The following is a 22,674-nucleotide window of genomic DNA, read 5'->3' as shown; positions in this document are numbered from 1 at the left end:
TTTCTAACCAAGCTAAGTGGGCAAATATCATTGTGTAGTCCTCACTTGGCTAACTCTTTGATCAGCTGTGCATACTGTTAAGAAAAAAAAAACTTTGCATGTACACAAACACACACAGACACAGTTCTGTTGTTACAGTAAGGTTTAAACATACTCATCTACATAGAAATCTGAGACTATAGGGTGAAGGAGTCTTTAAAAAAATGGATAATTTAAAACCTCTATGTATGACCCTATACCATTAAAGGAATACACAGAATTTTAGATTAGTACTTGTTAAGTAGAGAAAGAACTTGTGTCATCTTTTAGCATAAGATACAAATACCATGAAACAACTTTGAAAGATTGCCTGGAAAAAAGTCCATGAAAGGACACAATAACAAATACTGAAATATTACAACTTTGGTTAACGGTGATTTTGACTCTAAGTTGTTAGGTGGCTTAAAATTTTAAAAAGAGAACATGACTGGTATTTGGTATCATATTTTTAATTTTGTGACATAATAAAATATGTGAATTCATCTCCAGTGACAACTTCTCATGGAATGAATCAAGGTGTAAATTATATGGATTTTTGTGATGGAGGATTGTTGTCTTCAAACATGTTTGTACAAAAACACAGAATGGTTTGAATATTGAACCACTATGAAAGATGAGAACATAATTATTCATTTTTTATCTTTTTTTCTTTTTCCTTTTTCATGTGAGATGGGTAATGTGCCAATACTGTAGCAAGGTTTGAGGGAGGCAATCTCAAAGATTAGAGATTAATGTGAAGTCCCAACCTCATGAGTTAAAAATGTTTAGTGTGAAAATCCCAAGCTTATGAGCCACAAAAGAATCCATCCATATTAAGTTTTAACTCAATGAAAGCCAGTTCAGGTAAATTAGGCTATTAAATACACAAAATAAAATTTACCATTTTCATTTTTTGTGTCATTAATTTTAAGGAAGATGTTGCTTTTTAATATTAAAACATTAATTTTAATTTTAAAGCAGATAATTGTTAAAGAGAGTCCTTCTTAAGTTAGGATGAACTACACCAAATCCTGCCCCTGTATCAAAAACAAATTCCTTAAGCATCAATTTATTCACCTAAAAGTGGGTCAAATGGAACAGATGGTAAATAGTACAGCAATTTATTAAAACGGCTTTCAAACATAAATATAGAATAATTTTTAAATCCATAGTTTAATTTTGCTTTGGGACAACTTCTAAGCAATAAAAAAGTATGATCACTGCTATTTCTCAAAGTATGAACATCACGATGATTAGTCTTTTGCATCTAAATACTGCCCCCAATCAAATTATAATATACAATTTATTCTCAAATGCTTACAGCCAGAAAGAACCACATTTTTGCTTCTCTGGACAGTCCACATTTTTCATAGAGTGATGTGACTGGAAATTCCCCATCCTTCTAAGTTGTTACAAGAGCTGCCACTAACACTTTACACAGAATTTCAGTTTTGTTTTAGATAGTTTCTATCTAATAGAAAATATACTGCAATTGACCATTATTAAAAAATAAATACATGACAATTACCTGCAAAAAGATCTTCTCTGTCATCATCTAATACAACTTCTGTGGGTTTTGGGCCATTGGAGTTTGCACTAATATCTTCTGCAGGAAGACTAGCTGGTTCTGGAGATGATGGACTTGACTGTTAAAAAAGAACAATAATAGGTAATGGATTGGCATGTTTACCTGTTGTAATTCTGTCACCATGTACTACAGAAATAGAACATTCTCTTGAAAAGAATGGAGGAAAGAACAAGAACAGCTATTTATATATCCTCCTCTGAGAGTAAGAATGAACTAATAACACACTTTTAACTCATCATCTTTCTTAACAAAAAGTCACTTAAGATTTAAAAAAGAAAACCTTTTTTTTCTTTTTATTTTTGAGACAGGGTCTCACTCTATGGCCCAGGCTGGAGTGTAGCGATGTGAGCTTGGTCACTGCAGCCTTGACCTCCCAGGCTCAAATGATCCTTCCACCTCAGCCTCCAGGGTAGCTGGGACTAAAAATGCACGTCACCACACCTGGTTATTTACTTATTTATTTATTTTTTTGTAGAGATGGGGTTTCACCATGTTGCCCAGCTTGAACTCCTGAGCTCAAGTGATCCTCCCACTTCAGCCTCCCAAAGTGCCGGGATTACAGGTGTGTGCCAACGCCCCTGGCCAGAAAACCTTCTCTAGTCATCCTTTTTGGAGGTACTAGTTTGTCATACTGAGTTATAATTAACAAAAACCAAATTTAATATTTTACAGTCATATACAATAGAACCAAAACTACATCATGTCCTTGATTTTCAAAAATCCCTAATTTTGTTTTTGTTATTGCCATGTTTGTTTGTTTTTTTTTCCTGGTGGGGGCAGATATGCCCAAACACCAAAATTCCACGTGACTCAACAGATCCTGAAAACATGTTGCATGTCCAAGAAGTTCAAAGCACTGTTTTATTGTAAGAGGAAAACTTACTACTAGTTGAATTAAGACCGATTATTCTAAAATTTCTATCGCTTCAAACTAAAAATGTGACCTCTCAAGACATTTATATTTCATCTAAGCTAATGACTATTCTTGTTTTGTTTGTTTGTTTGTTTGTTTGTTTGTTTGTTTGTTTTGAGACACAGTCTCATTCTATTGCCCAGGCTGGAGTGCAATGGTGCAATCTTGGCTCACTGCAACCTCCACCTCCTGGGTTCAAGTGATTCTCCTGCCTCAGCCTCCCAAATAACTGGGATTACAGGCATGCACCACCATGCCTGGCTAATTTTTGTATTTTTAGTAGAGACAGGGTTTCACCATGTTGGTCAGGCTGGTCTCGAACTCCTGACCTCAGGTGATCCACCCGCCTCAGCCTCCCAAAGTGCTGGGATCACAGGAATGAGCCACTCTTGTACTTCTTTAACCGTAACGTATAATGAGTAACACACAATGAAACCTAGATTGTGTAGCTTTTATCTTTATTAGGGTTTTCGTATTACAATAGTTAAAACCAGGTCTTTTTTTTTTTTTTTTTTTTTGAGACAGAATTTTGCTCTTCTTGCCCAGGCTGGAGTGCAATGGCGTGATCTCAGCTCACTGCAACCTCTGCTTCCTGGGTTCAAGCGATTCTTCTGCCTCAGCCTCCCGAGTAGCTGGGATTACAGGTGCCCGCCATCACACCCAGCTAATTTTTTTTTGTATTTTTAGTAGAGATGGGGTTCACCATGTTGGCCAGGCTGGTCTCGAACTCCTGACCTCAGGTGATCCGCCCGCCTTGGCCTCCCAAAGTGCTGGGATTATAGGCGTGAGCCACTGTGCCTGGCCAAAACTAGGTCTTTTAAAAACCTTTTTATTGAAGTATAACACAAAAAAACTGTATATATCAAAAGTGTACAGCTAGATAGTTTCAAAAACTCAACATACCTATGCAAATGCACTTGGATCATGAAAGACCATTACCATCAAACCTAGAAGTTCCACTTATGCTCCCTCCCATTCTTTACCATACGGGCTTCTACCAGTATGGATCAATTATTCCTATTTTTGCTCTTCATAAAATAGAGCCATATGGTACTTATTTTTTGTGTTTGGTTTTTGGCCCTAATGTTACTATGTATGTAAAATTCTTCCATATTGTTCTGTGTAGTAGTAGACCACTCATTATCATAAGTGTATAATATTTCATTGTGTGAATACCATACTTGAACCACTCTAGTGTTAATAAGCACTTAGATGTTTATCAATTTTTTACTATTAATACTATCAATAGTGCTGCTATGAATTTTCTAGTTCATCTTTTAGTGAACATGTAAACAAATGTTTGTATAAACCTAAGAATGGAATAGCTGGCTCACAGGGTAGATGAATGTTCAGCTTTAGAAGTTATTAGTAAACAATCTTCTAAAGTGGTTGTATAATTTTACACTCCCACCAGCGGCATATGAAACTTTGTTGCTCCAATTCTTTGCCAACATTTTGATATACTCCATTTTTTTCACTTTCGCTACTCTAGCATGTAGAGTATGTATCATTGTGTTCTGAATTTGCATTTCCATGATAAGTAATGATGGTGAGCAATTTTTCATATGTTTAAAGGGAATTTAGATATCCTTTTGTGAAGAGTCTCTTCAAATATTTTGTTCATTTTTCTATTGTTCCTATCGATTTGCAGAAGTTCCTTATATATTCTGGATAAAAATTCTTTGTCAGATATGTATTAATAATTTAGTCCCCCAACCTTTGGCTTACCTTTTTACTTTCTTAATGGTAGATTTTGCAATAGAATTTCTTAATTAAAGGCAAATTGTATCAATATTTTCTTGTATAGTTACTAAGCAATTTTTTTTTTTTTTTTGAGATGAAGTTTCACTCTTGTTGCCCAGGCTGGGGTGCAATGGCACGATCTCGGCTCACTGTAACCTCCACCTCCCGGGTTCAAGCGATTCTCCTGCCTCAGCCTCCCAAGTAGCCGGGACCACAGGCACCCGCCACCACACCCAGCTAATTTTTTTTGTATTTTTAGTAGAGAAGGGGTTTCACCATGTTGGTGAGGCTGATCTTGAAATCCTGACCTCAGGTGATCCACCTGCCTCAGCCTCCCAAAGTGTTGGGATTACAGGCGTGAGCCACCGCACCCAACAGTTACTAAGCATTTTGTAGGATCAATAGTCTTTTGATGCCACTCCTAATTAATAAGATTTTCTCATCAGCTTTTTAAGTAAACTACCCTCAATGGCACAAAAATATCTCTTTAGAACATTCAGAAGTAGTTTCAAACTCTTATAGGAAAATTTCAAGAGGCTTTCTTTTCTCTCGAGAACTAATTCTTAAAGTCCCAAATTCTCACAAAAGTGGGCCTCTTTTTAACTTAGCAACTTTCACTTGAAGGAATTTAAAGAACAAGTTTGTGTATTATTTCCTCTGAAAGTACTCCTGACAACCTTAACTGTAACTCTAGAAGAGTCTGATTGGGTGATTGGCCTATATACTTCCATAGAGTACCTACTTGTGTCATAATTTCTCTTACCACATTATAAGTATTATCTGTTTTATAGACTGCATGCTGTACATAGAAAGGAAGAGTATCTCATCTTGTTCACTACTCTTTACTCAGTATCTGGCAGTAAAACACTCAATGACTATCATTTAACTGAGTTTTAAGAAAATGATGGATATGTCAAAGAATTAACCACAAGTTTGTCAATCAGATGTTCTATATTACTATAAAAATTGAGGGCCAGGTGCAGTGGCTTACGCCTGTAATCCCAGCACTCTGGGAGGCCGAGGCAGGTGGATCACCTGAGGTCAGGAGTTCGAGACCAGCCTGACCAACATGGAAAAATCTCGTCTCTACTAAAAATACAACATTAGGCTGGGCGCGGTGGCTCATGCCTATAATCCCAGCACTTTGGGAGGCCAAGGCAGGCGTACCACTTGAGGTCAAGAGTTCGAGACCAGCCTGGCCAATGTGGTGAAACCCCGTCTCTACTAAAAATACAAAAATTAGCCGGGCGTGGTGGCAGGCGCCTGTAATCCCAGCTACCCAGGAGGCTGAGGCAGGAGAATCTTTGGAACCCGGGAGGCAGAGGCTGCAGTGAGCTGATACTGCGCCACTACACTCCAGCCTGGGCGACAGGGCAAGACTCCATCTCAAAAAAAAAGTAGCTGGGCATGGTGGCACATGTCTGTAATCCCAGCTATTCAGGAGGCTGAGGCAAGAGAATTGCTCGAACCCGGGAGGCGGAGGTTGTGGTGAGCCAAGATCATGCCATCGCACTCTAGCCTGGGCAACAAGAACGAAACTCCTCTCAAAAAAAAAAAAAAAAAAAAAAAAAATTGAAATAGCCTATAGTGCATCCACCTAAAAATATGGAAGAGTGGCTCCAATATCTATTAATGATATAAACTTTCAGTAAACTAGTAATAGAGGATATCCTGATAAAGAATATCTACAAAAAGCCTACAACTAACATCATACTTAATGGTGAGAAATTTGAAGCTTTCCCAGTAAGATCAGGAACAAGACAAGGTTGTCCCCTTTTACCACTTCTTTTCAACATCATACTGAAAGTTCTAGCTGCATGCAAAAAGACAAGAAAAGGAAGTAAAAGGCAGAAAGACTGGGAAGAAGAAACAACTGCTTTTCTTGGTAGGTGACCCAATTCAGATATCCAGATATTTTCCCAAAGTCCTACTTCTCTCTTACCACCCACATCTTCCATAACTAGCCAATTCCCCTGTCTTCTACCCTTTCTCTCACTTATATGTATTTCTGCTGCGACAACCCAAAACCATTTTTTTTCTGCCCAACCAAAGTGAACTGTCTTACTATCTTCCTCCCCCACTTCTGACATTAGGTTATAAATGACTGTGGCTTCCATCTTGGTTGGTCTTGTGCTTACCCTTTCTCTTTGACCACTCATTGGGAAAAATGGGTTGTCAGATGCTGAGCAGTCTATAGAGAGGTCACGTGGCAAGGATATGAAGGTTCCTCTTAATGGCCATGAGAGTGAGCTTAGAAGTGGATCCTCCTCGGCCAGGCACGGTGGCTCACGCCTGTAATCTCAGCACTTTGGGAGGCTGAGGTGGGTGGATCACCTGAGGTCAGAAGTTCAAGACCAGCCTGGCCAACATGGAGAAACCCCATCTCTTTTAAATATACAAAAAAATTAGCCAGGCATAGTGGCGCATACCTGTAGTCCCAGCTACTTGGGAGGCTGAGGCAGGAGGATAGCTTGAAACCAGGAGGCGGAGGTTGCAGTGAGCTGAGATCGCACCACTGCACTCCAACCTGGGCAACAGAGTAAGACTCTTTGAGAAAAAAAAAAAAGTGGATCCTCCTCAGCTGTCAGATGACTGCAGCACGGGCTGAAATCCTGACTACAATTGTATGAGAGACCTTGGATGAGAATACCTAGCTAGCTAAGCTGCTCCTGGATTTCCAGCCCTTAAAAACTGTGATATAATGTTTATTATTTTAAGTTGCTAATGTGTCACACAGCAACAGATAACTCATACAAGTGGTAAGCCAACTAGAGCCTCTCTCTCTGATTATAACTAAAGCCTATAGATAAAATTAAAAAGGTACTTGAGGAATCTAAAAAGTAAACAAATTCTGACAGATCATAAAAGGTAGAGAGTCTATTCCTTTCCTCTTTTCTCTAATAGTTTTGTCCTGAAAGTGGGCCTCAGTCACAGACCTGTGCAATGGTATAGAGACAGAGACAGCTAAACTCTGGTAGAAATCTCATCTTTATGGCCAGATGAATCAGACAAAGGGATCATATGAGCTAAGGAGTATGTGTATATGAATAAATCCCTGGTTTTTTCCCCCTCTTTTCTCTTGCTGATTTGCTGAAAGCAAGTCCCAGGCATGGAGCTGCACTACAGGAGCTACAGCACAGGTAGATAAAACACCAAAAGAAACCTCATCTTTCGGGCTAGAGGAAGTGTGTGTGTGTGTGTGTGTGTGTGTGTGTGTGTGTATGTGTGTGTGTGGTGGGGAAGGTGGGGCGGTCTTGTAAACTGAAGAATGTGGGGAAAATCCCAGAGAAAAAACTGGAGAAGGGGATCCCCTAATTCTGTGAATGAATGTGTGCAAATCTCAGGGTCAACCCTGAGCAGCACATGTGTAGCCAAACAGCACAGCAATTCTCACAGACTGGAAAACTCAATTGATACTTAGGTCACTGTCAAAGTCCCAGACTAAGACCTGAGTGGTGCCTGCATGAGACAGACCTGAAGAGGCAAAAGCTTTGAAAACTGAACTGAGATTAGAACCACTGCCCACAGAAGGCAAAACAGAAATTTGGAATCTGAACCTAAGCAAATTGATTGCCTGACCAAACAAAAAAATAAACAAAAAATCCCAATAGTCTCCAGAGGATTATAACAGGATGCAGAGCCTACACAATATAACATTTGGGATGTTTAAGATATAGTCCAAAATTATTTGTCATAAAGAGTCCAAAAAATGTGATCAAATAAGAGAAAAGACAATCAACAGATGTCAACCTAGAAATAACCCAGATGTTGAACGCATTATTTTTTAAAACTTTTAAAAGCATTTCTAACTATGTTGTATGAAGTAAAGGTAAACATATTTGAAGTGAATGAAATGACAGCTCTCAGCAAAGAAACAGAAGCTGCTGCAAAAAAAGAAAGCTGCTACAAAAAGAAGAAAGAAAACAAAATGTTAGAACTGAAAAAAAAAATTACCTGAAACAAAAAATTCACATAAGCTCAATAACAGAATGAGCTGTTACCGAAGAGAATAATGGGTTGTTATTGTTACTGAAGAGCAAAGTGTTAGTGCAACTGAAAATAAATCCACAGAAAATATCCAATCTGAATAACAAAGATAACTTCTCCTGAGAAAAGAAGTTGAAAAAATGAACAAAGCCTCAAGGACCTATGGGACAATACCAAAATGTTCCAGAAGGAAGGATGAAAGATTGCTGCAGAAGTATTTAAAGAAACAGTAGCTGAAATTTCCCGAATTTGGTGAACGATATAAATTTACAGATTCAAGAAGCCTGGCAAACCTCATTGAGGCTAAAACAAAGAATACTATGCCTACACACATTAGATTCAAACTGCTGAAAATGGAAGCTATAGGGAAAAAATATAAGCAGCTAGAGAAAAACAACATATTTTTACAGGGGAATACCAATTCAAACAACTGTGGATTTCTCATCAGAAATCACAAAGGCTACAAAACAGTGGAATAACACTCTAAAAGTGTTGAAAGACCTATTGATGCAGAAACCTATGAACAGTGAAAATATCCTCCAGGATCGAAGGTGAAATAAAGTTTTCAGATGAAGTACAAATTAAGAATATTCATTACCAACAGATATGCTCAAAAAGAAATGCTGAAGGAAATTCTTTATGCTAAAAAGAAAAATTACAAGAGCAAACCTTGGGTAAAGGAAAAGCAACAAAAATGGTAAATATCTGAATAAATAAAACAGATTATTTTTTCCTCTTAAGTTCTTTAAAATAGACATGACTGTTGAAGTAAAGATTATAATACAGTATACAGCTATAATACATGTAAACTATTTGCAACATATAATGTATTCTTATCATAACTGAAAGTTCATATTGCTAATACCTTGGGTACTCATAGTTTTAACACCAGAAACAAAGAAAGAAAAACAAACACGTTTATATAACAAAAACAACCTTTTCACCTCATAGTCCAGAGCCCAAGAGTGGACTGCACAATGGGAATGATGTGGGCAGTGGGCAACTCAAGTAGAGGCTGCTGGGGAGCAGTCATATCACTATGGAGAGGCTATGAGGAATCCACTTCCTTCAAGTGTCCAACCATCAGCAGCTTGGAGTGCCCTGCTCAACTGCCAGGGAGCTATCACTCTTTTTCTTTCTTTTTTTTTTTGGGGGGGGACAGTCTTGCTCTGTCCCCCAGGCTGGTGTGCAGTGGTGCAATCTTGGCTCACTGCAACCTCTGCCTCTCAGGTTCAAGCAATTCTCCTACCTCAGCCTCCCAAATACCTGGAACTACAGGCATGCACCACCATGTCTAGCTAATTTTTTTTATTTTTTGTAGAGACAGGGCTTCACCATGTTGGCTAGGCTGGTCTCGAACTCCTGACCTCAAGTGATCCACCTGCTTTGGCCTCCTGAAGTGCTAGGATTACAGGCGTGAGCCACCACACCCAGCCAAGGGAGCTGTCACTCTTTAAAGGTTGCAAAAACCTACTTATCTTTGTCCTGCCTCTCCATGCCTCTTCCAGGTTCCTACTGAATGGGAAAAGAGTTATTTTCTAGTGGATGGAAAGGAGTGTGGACAGTGACTGCCAAATGAGAAAGTTATGGTGGAAAAGAGTACTGATGGCTTCTCTGCCTGTGACACAGGTTCTTCATGATCAGAACTACAGTTGTCCAAGATATACAACTGAGTAGACATCTGTATTCTTAATAAATGAATATTCCTTTATTCCCCCACACCATCACCTGGTAGTACGCAGGATAAAAAATTTTAAGATTTTTTTGCTAGTATCTCTTCAATTAAAAAGTGGCACTTTGGATTCCAAACAAGATCAACAAGGACCACTAAAGCCTCCCTCCCCCACAGACTGACACTAAAAATTCTGGATAGAATACAAAAAGCAACAATATAAAAGTAAAAAATAGCAGGCCGACTAAGGAGGGAGCCAAAATGTAAAAAATGGCCCATCCTTACAAGGATCCATTTTGCCATTTTTTTTTTTGTATTCTGTCTTAACTTTTCCTGAGGATGGTGCCAACTGCAAAACTATGCTATTGGTGTGGGCAGCAATGACTTCCAAGTGTAAAGGAGGGAAGGTAAATGAACCTATGTGGTTGTAAAGCTTGGCATTTTACGTGAAGTATAATATTAACTCAGGTATGTATATTTTAAGCTGCAGAGCAACCACTAAAATATATATTTAAATATAATGATATTAAACAAATACCCAGTAGATAAAATGAAATACTAATAAACATAAAGTAATACACAAGAAAGGAGAAAAGGAAAAAAACTGAAGAGAAAAACAGCAAGCAAATAAAACGGTAGATCTAATCTAGCCACATCAATAATTAAATAAATAGCCTAAATATACCCATTAGGAAACAGAAATGGCTAGACTGGATATAAAAATAACTACACACATGTTGCCTAAAAAAAACCTGCTTTAAAGACATATTAAATTAGTTAAAAGTAAAACAATAAAAAAGATATGTCATGCAGACAATCTACAAGAAAGCTGTTGTGCTAAACATCAGAGGGTGTAAACTTCAGAATAAGAAATATTATCATCAATAAAAAGGGACATTATATGATAAAAGGGTCAATTTACCAAGAAGACAAAACAATCCTAAGCATCTATGTAACAAAATAGCTTCAAAATACATAAAGGAAAAACTAAGTGAACTAAAACAAGAAATAAAAATTAAAAATATACAATTATCTTGGAGACTTCAACACTTTTCTCTCAGTAATTGATAAAACAAGTAAATAGGTAACAGGGAAAGACAGAAAAATATCAACCAACTTGACCTAACATTTATGCGACACTCCACCCAACAAAACAGACTATATATACATTCTTTTCAAAAGTGCACACAGAACACTTACCATAATAGAACATGTTCTGGCCCATAAAACAAACTTTAACAATTAAAAAAATGAAAAGCATAAAACATTCTCTTACTATCACCAAATGAAACCAGAAATCAGTAATAGCTATCTGGAATATCCTCAAATTTTGGAAATTAAATAATGTACTTCTAAATAACTCATAGATCAAATAAGAGGTCACAAGAGAAACTAGAAATTATTTTAAATTGAATGAAAACAAAACCACATTTATCAAAATTTGTGGAATGCAGCCAAAGTCGTGCTTAGAGGGAAATATATAGCTAAACAGCAAGAGTAGGGAAAAAAAGTCTCAAATCAATGATCCAAGCTTCTACTTTAATAAGAAACTAGAAAACCAGGCTCCGTGCAGTGGCTCACACTTGTAATTCCAGCATTTTGGGAGGCCAAGGTAAGTGGTTCACTTGGGGCCAGGAGTTTGAGAGCAGCCTGGGCAACATAGTGTGACTCCCTGTCTCTACAAAAAAAATAAAAAATAAAATTAACAAAAAAAAAAACTAGAAGAGCAAATTAAACACAAAGCAAGCAGAAGAAAGAAAACAGAGCAGAAATCAATGAAATTCACAACAGAAACAACAGGAGGAAAAAAATTAATGAAAGCAAAAGGTAATTCTTTAAGAAGATCCTAAGAGGATATCAAACCTCTACCAAATCAAAATACATAAATAAACAGAAGATGTAAATTACCAGTATCAGGAAAAAAAAGAAAAGTTTACCATCCACAGACTCCACAAACATGTTAACAGGATGATAAGTACTACAAAAAACAGTATGCCCATAAATTTCACAACTGAGGCTGAATGGATAAATTCCTTAAAAGATACATACTTCCGAAGTTCACCATGAAGCAGTCCTGTATTTTAAAAATTGAATTTGTCGTTAAAAGCCTTCCAACAAACAAAACTACAATTCAGATGACTTCATTAGTAAATTCTATCAACATTTAGGGAAGACGTAAGACTAATTCCACACAACCTCTTCAAGAATATGAAATAAGAGGAAACACTCGCCAAATCACTTAACGAAGCTAGCATTTCTCATATGAAAACCAAAGATACATGAAAAAGAAAACACAAATATCTGTCGTGAACATAGACACAAAAGCCTAAACAAAATCTAGCAAATTGCATCCAGCAATATATAAAAAGGATAAATACATTATGATTGTGTGGGGTTTATCCCAAGAATGCAATGCTGATTCAACCTTTTTGAATCAGTTTGAAAATCATTCTGAGGGTGGGGCTTAAAAAAAAAGAAAAAAAAATCAATATAATCTAACTTATCAATAAACTAAAGAAGAAAACTATATGATTATCACAATGAATGCAGAAAAAGCATTTGTCAAAATTAACATCCGTTCATGGATAAAAACTCAGAAAACTAGAAACAGAGGAGAACTTCTTTCATTTGATTAAGCTCATTAAAAAAAACAAAAAACCTTACAGATAACATCTTATATCCTGAGATCATGAAAAAGGAAAGAATATTCACTATCACCACTTTTATTCAATATTATACTGGTGGTCCTACCCAGCCATTAGGACAAGAGAATAAAAAAAAAGGTATTAAGACTGAGAGAAGGAAATAAAACTCCAATCACAAACAATATGATTACCTACACAGAAAATCATCGGACTCTACAAAAACCTACTAAACCTAGTAAGTGTTTAGAACAGTTGCTATTATACAGGGTGAACATGCAACCAAAGGGGAAATATAAAAAGTAATAAAAGAAATTGTTAATGGGTTAATTCTCCTGAAACTAATTTCTGAATTCAACACAATCCCAATTAAAATCTCCGCAGGATTTTTCAGTAGAAATCAACAAATTGATTCTAAAATTATAAGAAAAAGCAAAAGAACTAGAATAGCCAAGGCAATTTTTAAAATAACAAAGTTAGAGGAGTCATTCGACTTGATTTCAAGATTCAGATTAAATAATCAAGACAGTGTAGACTGGGAAAGGATTCTCAACAGATCAATGAAACAAAACAGAAATAGGTCAACCCACATATATATGGTCAGTTCATTTCTGAAAAAGACAGCCCAATAAAGAAAGGCTAGACTTTCAACAAATGGTGCTGGAATAATTAAGTATCTGTATTTTAAAAAAAGAATGTCAACCCGTATCTCACACAAAAATTAACTCAACATGAATCCTAAATGTACAATGTAAAATTCCAAATTCTTTTGGAAGACACTATAAGCAAAATCTTTGTGACCGTGGGTTAAAGTTAGCAAAGGATTTCATATATGTGACATCTAAAATACTATCAATAAAAAAAGAAAAGATAGCTTTCCTTTAAATGTTAATGTTAAACATCTGCTCTGAGAAAGATACGGTTAATCAAACAAAAAAACAAGTCACTGGGCAGGCGCAGTGGCTCACGCCTATAATCCCAGCAGTCTGGGAGGCCGAGATGGGTGGATCACGAGGTCAAGAGATCGAGACCATCCTGGCTAACATTATGAAATCTTGTCTCTGCTAAAAATACAAAAAAAAAAAAAATTAGCTGGGCATGGTGGCACGTGTGTGTAGTCCCAGCTATTCAGGAGGTTGAGGCAGGAGAATCGCTTGAACTGGGGAGGTGGAGGTTGCAGTGAGCCGAGATCACGCCACTGCACTCCAACCTAGTGACAGAGCGAGACTCCATCTCAACAAAAACAAAAAACAAAAACAAAGAAACAAAACAAAAAACGCAAGTCACCGACTGGGAAAAAAATATTCAGAACATAAATAATTCTCAAAATTCAATATTTTAAATGAGCAAAACAGGTCAGGTGCAATAGCTCATGCCTGTAATCCCAACACTTTGGGAGGCCAAGGCAGGTAGATCACTTCAGGTCAGGAGTTCAAGACCAGCCTGGCTAACATGGCGAAACCCTATCTCTACTAAAAATACAAAAATTAGCTGGGCATGGTGGTGGGCACCTGTAATCCCAGCTACTAGGGAGGCTGAGGCAGGAGAATCGCTTGAACTGGGGAGGTGGAGGTTGCAGTGAGCAGAGATTGTGCCAACTGCTCTCTAGCCTGGGCAGCAGAGTGAGACTCCATCTCAAATAAAATAAAATAGGCCGGGCGTGGTGGCTCACGCCTGTAATCTCAGCACTTTGGGAGGCTGAGAAGGGTGAACTGCCTGAGGTTAGGAGTTCGAGACCAACCTGGATAACATGGTGAAACCCTGTATCTACTAAAAATACAAAAATTAGCTGGGCGTGGGGGTGGGTGCCTGTAATCCCAGCTATTCAGGAGGCTGAGGCAGGAGAATCTTTTGAACCCGGGAGGTGGAGGTTGCAGTGAACCGAGATCACACCACCGCACTCCAAGCCTGGGCAACAGAGCAAGACTCTGTCTCAAATAAAATAAAATAAAAAAATAAGCAAAAGATGTAAAAGGACACATAACCAAAAAAGATAATATTCAGATGGTATGTACATAAAAAGATACTCAGCAATATTAGGCATTAGTGAATATATATTAAAGGCATGAGGTAACACTAAACACCTCTTAGAATGGCTAAAAATCAGTGTTGTGCTGGTAAATGTTTAGCAATCAGATCTGCAGAGGAGAAGATCCAGATTTTTAGCTTTTGCTGATTTCTGTGGTAGAGTTGGGAAGACACGTACCTTCCACCATACAGACACAAGAGACATAATTAATCTCAAGAGCACAGGTAATACTGAAATGTAGTAAAGGAATTAGAAAGCAAGGAGCTTTATATATTTATTATTTTTACATATTTATAACATTAATAAAAATTTTATAAAATTATGTATAATCTTTACATAGGTATATATTTAATTTTAAATTCATTGCATTTAATTTTTAATAATGGCTGTTTATTAACTAGTTCATAAAATTCCTAAAAATGTAACATACAGTTCTTGCTAGCAAGACCAGCCTTAAGCTCACCAATGCCTAAAATTAAAATTGATAATTAACAAGTGCTGACAAGGATATGGAAAAACTGTCATTCTTAGTCATTATTGATGCAATGCAAAATGGTATAGCCACTTTGGAAAATAGTTTGGCAGTTTATTTAAAATTAAGCTTATATTTACCACACAACCCAGCCACCCTACTTTGGAGGTATGTACGCTGCAAAACTGAAAACTCATGCTCACACAAAAGCCTGTAAATACATGTTTATATTGCTTTATTCATAAATACCCCAAACTGGAAACAACTGAAATGTCCTTCAGCTGATCAACAAACTGTTACATACAAACAATGGAATACTAAATCAATAATAAACAAGTCATTAACAATTGATACATAGAACAAACTTGATGACTCTCAAATGCTTTATGTTAAGTTAAAGAAAGTCAAACTCTAAAAGTTTCATAATCTATGATTCCACCTATATGACATTCTAGAAAAGACAAAACTTTAGGCAGAAAACAGATCAGTGGTTGCCAGAGGCTGGGAAGAGGCTAAGAAAATCTCTTCAAGAAAAGCTGAGCATCCCTGTCACAAGCAACTTCAAAAAATAACATATTTTTATAGGATCTAAAAATAATTCATTCAAAACTCCTTAAATTTAATGGTTTCAAGAGAAAGTGGTCAACTTGAATCATGCTTCTTCATAAATCTCCTTCTAGTAATTTTCCATGCTTAATGCATTTAAATACCTGTTCACAAATTTTTCCCTCTGAAACATAGATAATTCGTAATGAAATTTTCAAAAAATTCATACATTTAAAGTTGGAGGCCCAAGGATTAGAAAACAGAATTAAGAAAACAAGGCTGTGCGTGGTGGCTCAGGCCTGTAATCCCAGCACTCTGGGGGGCCGAGGTGGACAGATCACGAGGTCAGGAGTTCGAGACCTGCTTGGTCAACATGGTGAAACCTCGTCTCCACTAAAAATACAAAAATTAGCCGGGCATGGTGGCGTGCACCTGTAATCCCAGCTACGTGGAAGGCTGAGGCAGGAGAATCGCTTGAACCTGGGAGGCAGAGGCTGCAGTGAGCTGAGGTTGCGCCACTGCACTCCAGCCTGGGACAGCGCAAGACTCTGTCTCAAAAAAAAAAAAAAAAAAAAAAAAACGAAAAGAAAACAAGTTATATATACTTTTACTACCTGTTATGTTAGAACAGCAGATACTAAACTTGCTCTCAGTTCCTCTTTATCAAAAGTGTCTCCTGTCTTATTCTACTTTCTCTTGATAATTCTCAACCACTTTCAGGGCCTCAAAGATCATCTCTATGCAATCAAGTCACCCCAGTCTTCTATACTATTTCTATTTTAATTACACATATATCACCTGTTTCTGTACCTTGTGCAGATTTTTAATTACACATATATCACCTGGTATGGCAGGTATTTATTCACACGATTGTATTTATTATATTGACTTCTGTTGGTTCATACACTCCACTAGAGGAAGACTAGATTTCCACAAAGATCCCGGTTTAGTGTTTTCAATAAGTTTAAGATAGACTCCCAAAGCTACATCTCTAGCCCATCCAGCAGTCCTAGCTGCCTAATGCTATCTTCACTGATACAACATAACCTCAAGTGAAATAAACTTATTATTCCCTCCCCTAAGAATCATCTGAAGGGAGGCATTATAAGACTTCTGAATATTATCTTTTAATCTGTTATTACATAAGTTCTCTTTTCTCCTTTATTATTTGCACTTTCTTTCTTTAGGCCTTTAACCTCAGACTGTTTAAAGTGCCTCCAACTTGAAACAACACAAACTGGGGCCTGTAAGGGGAGGGCGGGAGAGCATTAGGGAAAAGACCTAATGCATGCTGGGCTTAATACCTAGGTGATGGGTTGATAGGAGCAGCAAACCACCATGGCACACATTTACCTATTAACAAACCTGCAAATCCTGCACATGTACCCCAGAACTTGAAAAAATAAAATAATTTTTTTAAAAAGTGCCTCCAACTCATCCCATTTTGGGAAACCAGTCTGGCAACTCTTCAAATGATTAAACATGGAGTTACCACAAAACCCAGCAATTCCACTTGTACACGAATGTTAACGGCATTATTCACAATAGCTGAATACTCACGGTCATATTCATAACCACCTAAATGTCCATCAACAAATGGTTAAACAAACTGCGGTACAGCCATACTATAGAATATTATTTGGTCATAAAAAGGAATGAAGTACTGATACGTGCTACAGACCTAGAAACCATTGTACTAAAGGAAAAAAGCCCGTCACAAAAGACCATGTATTATACGATTCATTCATATAAAGTCTAGAATAGGGAAATCTAGGGACAGAAAGTAGATTAGTGGTTGCTTAGAGTTGAGGACAGAGGGGATGAGGGAATTAAGGCGTGGGATGATGGCTAAAGGGTACAGGGTATCTTTCTGATGTGATGAAAACACTCTAAAACTGAGGTGATGTGGGACATATCTGTGAATACACTAGAAACCATTAAATTGTACATACTAAATGGGTAAATTATATGATATATAAATCATATCTCAACACAGATGTTTTTAAAAAAGAACCAGGTAGTTAATATAAATTCCTGACCTTTTTTTAAAATGTACTATCTACTACTCCATGCAAAACTGTATTTAAAGGTCAAGCACCATTAAGCTTAGGGTTGTACCATTTAAGGAATAAAACAGTATTCATAAACAAGTTAAAGCCTTGCCTCTCAGGTACCATAAAAGAACAGGCTTTTGCCAGATTTTTTCCCTTCTCATTCCCTTCTCTGTCTCCATCCCTTTTTTGTTTCACAGTCACAACAGAAACATACAGTAGGAGTTTGAAATGTTTTATTTACTGATATAGCTTTATGTGGCTGTTATTAATTTTGAAAGGGGAGGAGTTTAATATTGGGTTAAAAAATATACACATAAGAAAAAAATTCTCAACATCACTAATCATCAAGGAAATGCAAATCAAAAGCACAATAAGATATTATCTCACTGCAGTCAGAATAGCTATTAAAAAGTCAAAAAATAGGCCATGGTGGTGCACGCCTGTAGTCCCAGCTACTCAGGAGGCTGAGGCAGGAGAACTGCTTGAACCTGGGAGGTGGAGACTGCAGTGAGCCAAGATCAAACCACTGCACTCCACCCTGGGCGACAGAGCGAGACTCTGTCTCAAAAAAATAAAAATAAAAATAAATAAAAAGTCTAAAAATAACAAATGCTAGCAAAGATGTGGAGAAAGGAGTTATCTTATACACTGCTGCTGATGGGAACGTAATTAGTATAGCCATTATGGAAAACAGTATGGAGTTTACTCAGAAAACTGAAAATACAACTACCATATGATTCAGCAATCCCACTACTGGGTAAATATCCAAAGGAAAGGAAATAAATATGTTGGAGAGATCTGTGCCCCCATGTTTACTGCAGCACTATTCACAATAGCCAAGATTTGGAAGCAATCTAGATATCCACCAACAGATGAATGAATCAAGAGCATGTGGTATATATGCATGATGGAATACTATTCAACTATAAAAAGGAATGAAATCCTGTCATTTGTAACAACATGGATGAGCTTGGAGGTCATTATGTTAAGTAAAATAAGCCAGGCACAGAAAGACAAATACTGCATGTTCTTACTCATATGTAAAAGTTAAAAAAGTTGATCTTACAGAAGTAGAAAGTAGACTAGTGATTACAAGAGTCTGGGAAGGGGCCAATAGTCAAAAATGGGTTAACATACAAAATTACAGCCAAATAGGAGGAATAAATTCTAGTGTTCTAGAACACCATACATTGACTAAAATTAACAATTTATTGTATATTTTCAAAGGGCTAGATGAGCAGATTTTGAATGTTCCAACACAAAGAACTGATAAACGTTTGAGGTAATGGATAAGCTAATTATCCTGATCTGATCATTACACATTGTACACAGGTATTGAAACATCACACTGTACTCCATAAGTATGTACATTATGTGTCAATTAAAAATAATAAAAGTAAAAATATACACATAAGTGTGCAGATATAGTAATGCATAGGCATTACAAGCTTAACAATTATGCCATTGAAGCTTTCTATAATTTGATTTTCACTTAAATTTCAATTGATCCCCCTGCAAATTAAATGCTCTTAAATGAAAAAGTTCCTATATGAATAATATAATAAACTCTGACTTACTTTAAGTTAAAAGACATTAATTTATATGTCTTACTTTCGATTTTATGGTTTAAGTAGTATATATTTTCTTAGGTAATAACTATTCAAGCCTGATGATCTATATCAGAATCACGTAGGGCCTTGCAACTCAATGTTGTCTATGGACCAGAAGCACTGATATCAGGAAAGCGTGTTAAAAATGCAGAATATTGGGTTCTACCCAGTCCTACAGAATCCGAATTTGCACTTCAACAAGATCCCTATTTACAAAGATTGCAAAACACGGATCTAGAACACTTATTAAACATGAAGTTTCCAGTGAGGCACAGGCATCTGCATTTTAAAGATGAATACTGTGGATACTCCAGCACACCACAGTTTGAGAAGCACTGTTTAAAAGAAAAGTGAAGTACTGAAAGAACATTCCTTTAAAGCAGTTTTGGTATACTAGGAAATACTGCTATATATCCTTCCCAAATTTAAAAAGAAAAAAAAATCTGACTTTACAAATCTCATAGCCACACCACCTTCTGAAAATTAGTAACCTAAATGAGTACATTAAATAAGGTGCTGAGATGAACAATCAAAAACAAATGTGTTTACAACTTTTACAGTGCGTTAACCAAGATAAATTATTCATGATAAAACTTTGCAGACTTACTGAAAAAAGGTTGTAACACTCTATTTTTTAAAAAGTTTTATTCACATGGGCAATACAGATGATAGTTCTTTCTACTCAACTCTAAACGACCCCCAACAGAATGCTTAGCCTTCACAGTATTCTAGTTCACACTAGGGTCAATCAAGTTTGTTCTGATTCTCGCTGGTAGAAAAACTGTATCCTCCAAAAGGAATACAGGTCTTAGGATCCTGCAGACACTTTCAACACATGTACATGTTAAAGTAGCTGTATAGTAAGTAGAAAGGGCTAAAAGGATACTAATCCCCGAAAATATATTCTGCAAGATAATTTTTATTAATTTCAGGAGGTGCTGGTTTTAACTCAGGCAAACATTTACTATTAGGTTTGTGCAAAAGTAATTGCGGCTTTTGGCTATTAAAAGGGATGGCAAAAACCGCAATTACTTTTGCACCAACCTAATAAATACACATGTTCAAGATTTTGTGAGAGACACAAAGATGATCAGGAAACTAACACTAAGCTGCAGAAAACTTATAACCTGAGGGGAGGTGGGGTTTGGGTGGGACACTGCACATCCAATTAGCAGAATGTGATCAGTGCTGAAAACGGTTTCCGGGTTTCCAGTTTCAGGTAACTGAATTTCGGATAATGGGTATTTTACAGTAATTTCCAATTGATTTGGTGCAGAGTTAAACAAGCCAAGAAAGCTTATTGAAAGTACTTTAAAAGCAAGTATAGCCCACGGTAAACAATCCTCTGGGAAATTTCGTACATTTTAATTCACATACACACACTTAAAATTAGGCTGTGAGGTGTGGGTGCTCTCATCAAACGCAAAGCAATTCAAATGGAACTGGATATAAGGAGGGCCCAATACAGTTAAGTTTATAGAGGGTGCTTCCTTTGACAAAAACAGGAACACACAGCTTCAGAGATCGCTGATCAAGCGAGAAAAGAGGAAGAAGGAGTGGAGATCTGTTTCTATTTCTCCCTTGGTAACTTAGAAAACACACACACACACAACAGCAGTTTCCTGGACTAGTCCTGCCTTCAGCTTTACATTTAATAAATACTATGACCTTTTAAAAGTCTAGGAACTAAAGACAAACAAAAACAGGCAAATGCATTTACCTATTTAACAGTCCAAATCAGAAGCAGCTCCCTCAAGAGGAACCAGCAGTCCGTGAAGGGCCATTCCTGGGAAAGTGCACCCATTCGTTCCCCACAGACCCTCGGCCCCTCAGCGCTCACTTCATTGCGTTCCCCTGGCAGCGGCACACCCTCCCTCTGGAAAGGAAAAGCAAGCACCCCTTCAAAAGAGCTCGGTGGAAGTTTACTGGGATGCAGAGCAAGCCCTTCTCTGGCTTGAAGAGGAGGAGGTGCAAGAGACACCGAGGAAGGCCAGCTGAGCTGGGAAAGGGCCGCTGCAATGCTCGGTTCGGTTCTGGCCCCTCTGAGGATTAGGTCGGCACCCGCGGGCCGCAGGCTGCTCTCCTGAGGAGGCCCTGCGCTCAGCCCAAGCACATCCCTCTGACAGGCACCGGAGGTGGGGCTCGCGTCACAGGTGTCACCCCAAGACGGTCCTTGCAAACACGGGGGATGGGGAGGGACAAGTCGGGGCAGGGGAAAGGTGAGACGCGCGGCAGCCACGCAGCGCAGCACCCGCAGCGACGCGGTCTCACCTCTAGGGTGGAGACAGTGCTGGTGAACAGGTCCTCTCCGTCCTCCAGATCCTCAAAGTCGGTGGGCTTCCCGTCCCCCAGCGGAGGAGGTTCCCTCTCGGCCGCCATCTTCGCTCACCCGAACGACTGCGCGAGCTGGGCCTCGCGGACCCGTCACGTGAGCACGCACGGCTGGGCCCGCGCCGACCCGCCAGCTGCCCCGCCCCCGGCCGGCCTCTCAAGGCCCCGCCCAGCCGCGCTCGGCCCCGCCCCCGGCCCCTTGACGGCGCCCACCCGGAGTGCGCTGCGCTCGCCCCGCCCCTTTGTCCCGCCTTCTCCCAGAAAGTCTGGGACGTGGCGCTCTTTTGGCCGCCGACTTGCTGACCCGACTTATGTGGCAGAATCTTGGACTTTATTACCACATCACCTTCTTGGCCGGACTAGGCTAAATAATTTCTGTTGGCACTACCAGTTTTTAAATCTTCTGTAGGAAGTGGTAGAGCCTGGGCACCAGTCTCTGGGCTTGGATTGCACGCAGGCTGAGGCGAGATGGAGTATTGGTGAGTGAGAGACACGTACTGTCTCTTAGATCTCTCTAGAACTGTCCAATAGAATTTTCTGACATGATGGAAATGTTCCCTATCTGTGCTGTCCAATATAGTAGCTACTGGCCACCTGTGACCCCTGAACAACACTTGAAATGTGGCCAGTGTGTGGAACTGAGTTTTAAAATTTTATTTAATTAGAATTAATTTAAATATAATTAGCCACATGTGGCCAGTGGTTACCTATTTAGTGATTGCAGCTCTAGATAACGAAAGGACTCTGAACAATTTCTCGTCTGTGATTCACTCCAATTTTATCATGAGCCACATAATTTTTTTCTCAATAAGTCAAAAGGTCTAGAAAAATGATAGGAAAATCAACGGATGATTCTTAAGAGCACATAGTCACATTCCCTAGCCTGCAAATCCACCACCTTATGGAAAGTCTGGAGTCTGTCATGGGTCAGAAACTTCAACCTCTTATGAAAGCTCCCAGCTTGACTTGAGGTGATTATTATACACATCCTTAATTTTTACATGTGTCTCTATTTATTGCTTACTACTTTCTGTCTTATGCTATGGTCATATATATTCCCAGCTTATCT

General features: G+C 38.2%; 1 protein-coding gene and 1 pseudogene across 1 annotated transcript in view; both read right to left on the bottom strand.

Moving 5' to 3' along the window:
* The window catches only part of SNX2 (sorting nexin 2), a 54,467-nt gene extending 32,697 nt beyond the window's left edge, over nucleotides 1-21,770 (bottom strand). Inside the window, exons 1-2 of the mRNA XM_003826695.7 lie at nucleotides 21,546-21,770; nucleotides 1,547-1,664 (exon numbers count right to left, since the gene is read on the bottom strand). Of these exons, the coding sequence (XP_003826743.1) occupies nucleotides 1,547-1,664; nucleotides 21,546-21,653 (226 nt within the window). The 5' untranslated portion in view covers nucleotides 21,654-21,770. The remainder of the gene's footprint in view (nucleotides 1-1,546; nucleotides 1,665-21,545) is intronic.
* On the bottom strand, nucleotides 703-842 carry LOC112440004 (small nucleolar RNA U13; annotated as a pseudogene).
* Nucleotides 21,771-22,674: the final 904 nt, after the last annotated feature.

Source organism: Pan paniscus, chromosome 4 (genome assembly GCF_029289425.2).
Source record: "Pan paniscus chromosome 4, NHGRI_mPanPan1-v2.0_pri, whole genome shotgun sequence".
NCBI classification, from domain to species: Eukaryota; Metazoa; Chordata; class Mammalia; order Primates; family Hominidae; genus Pan; species Pan paniscus.
The sequence above is the reverse complement of the archived record's forward strand: the minus strand, read 5'-3'. Positions and strand labels throughout refer to the sequence as shown.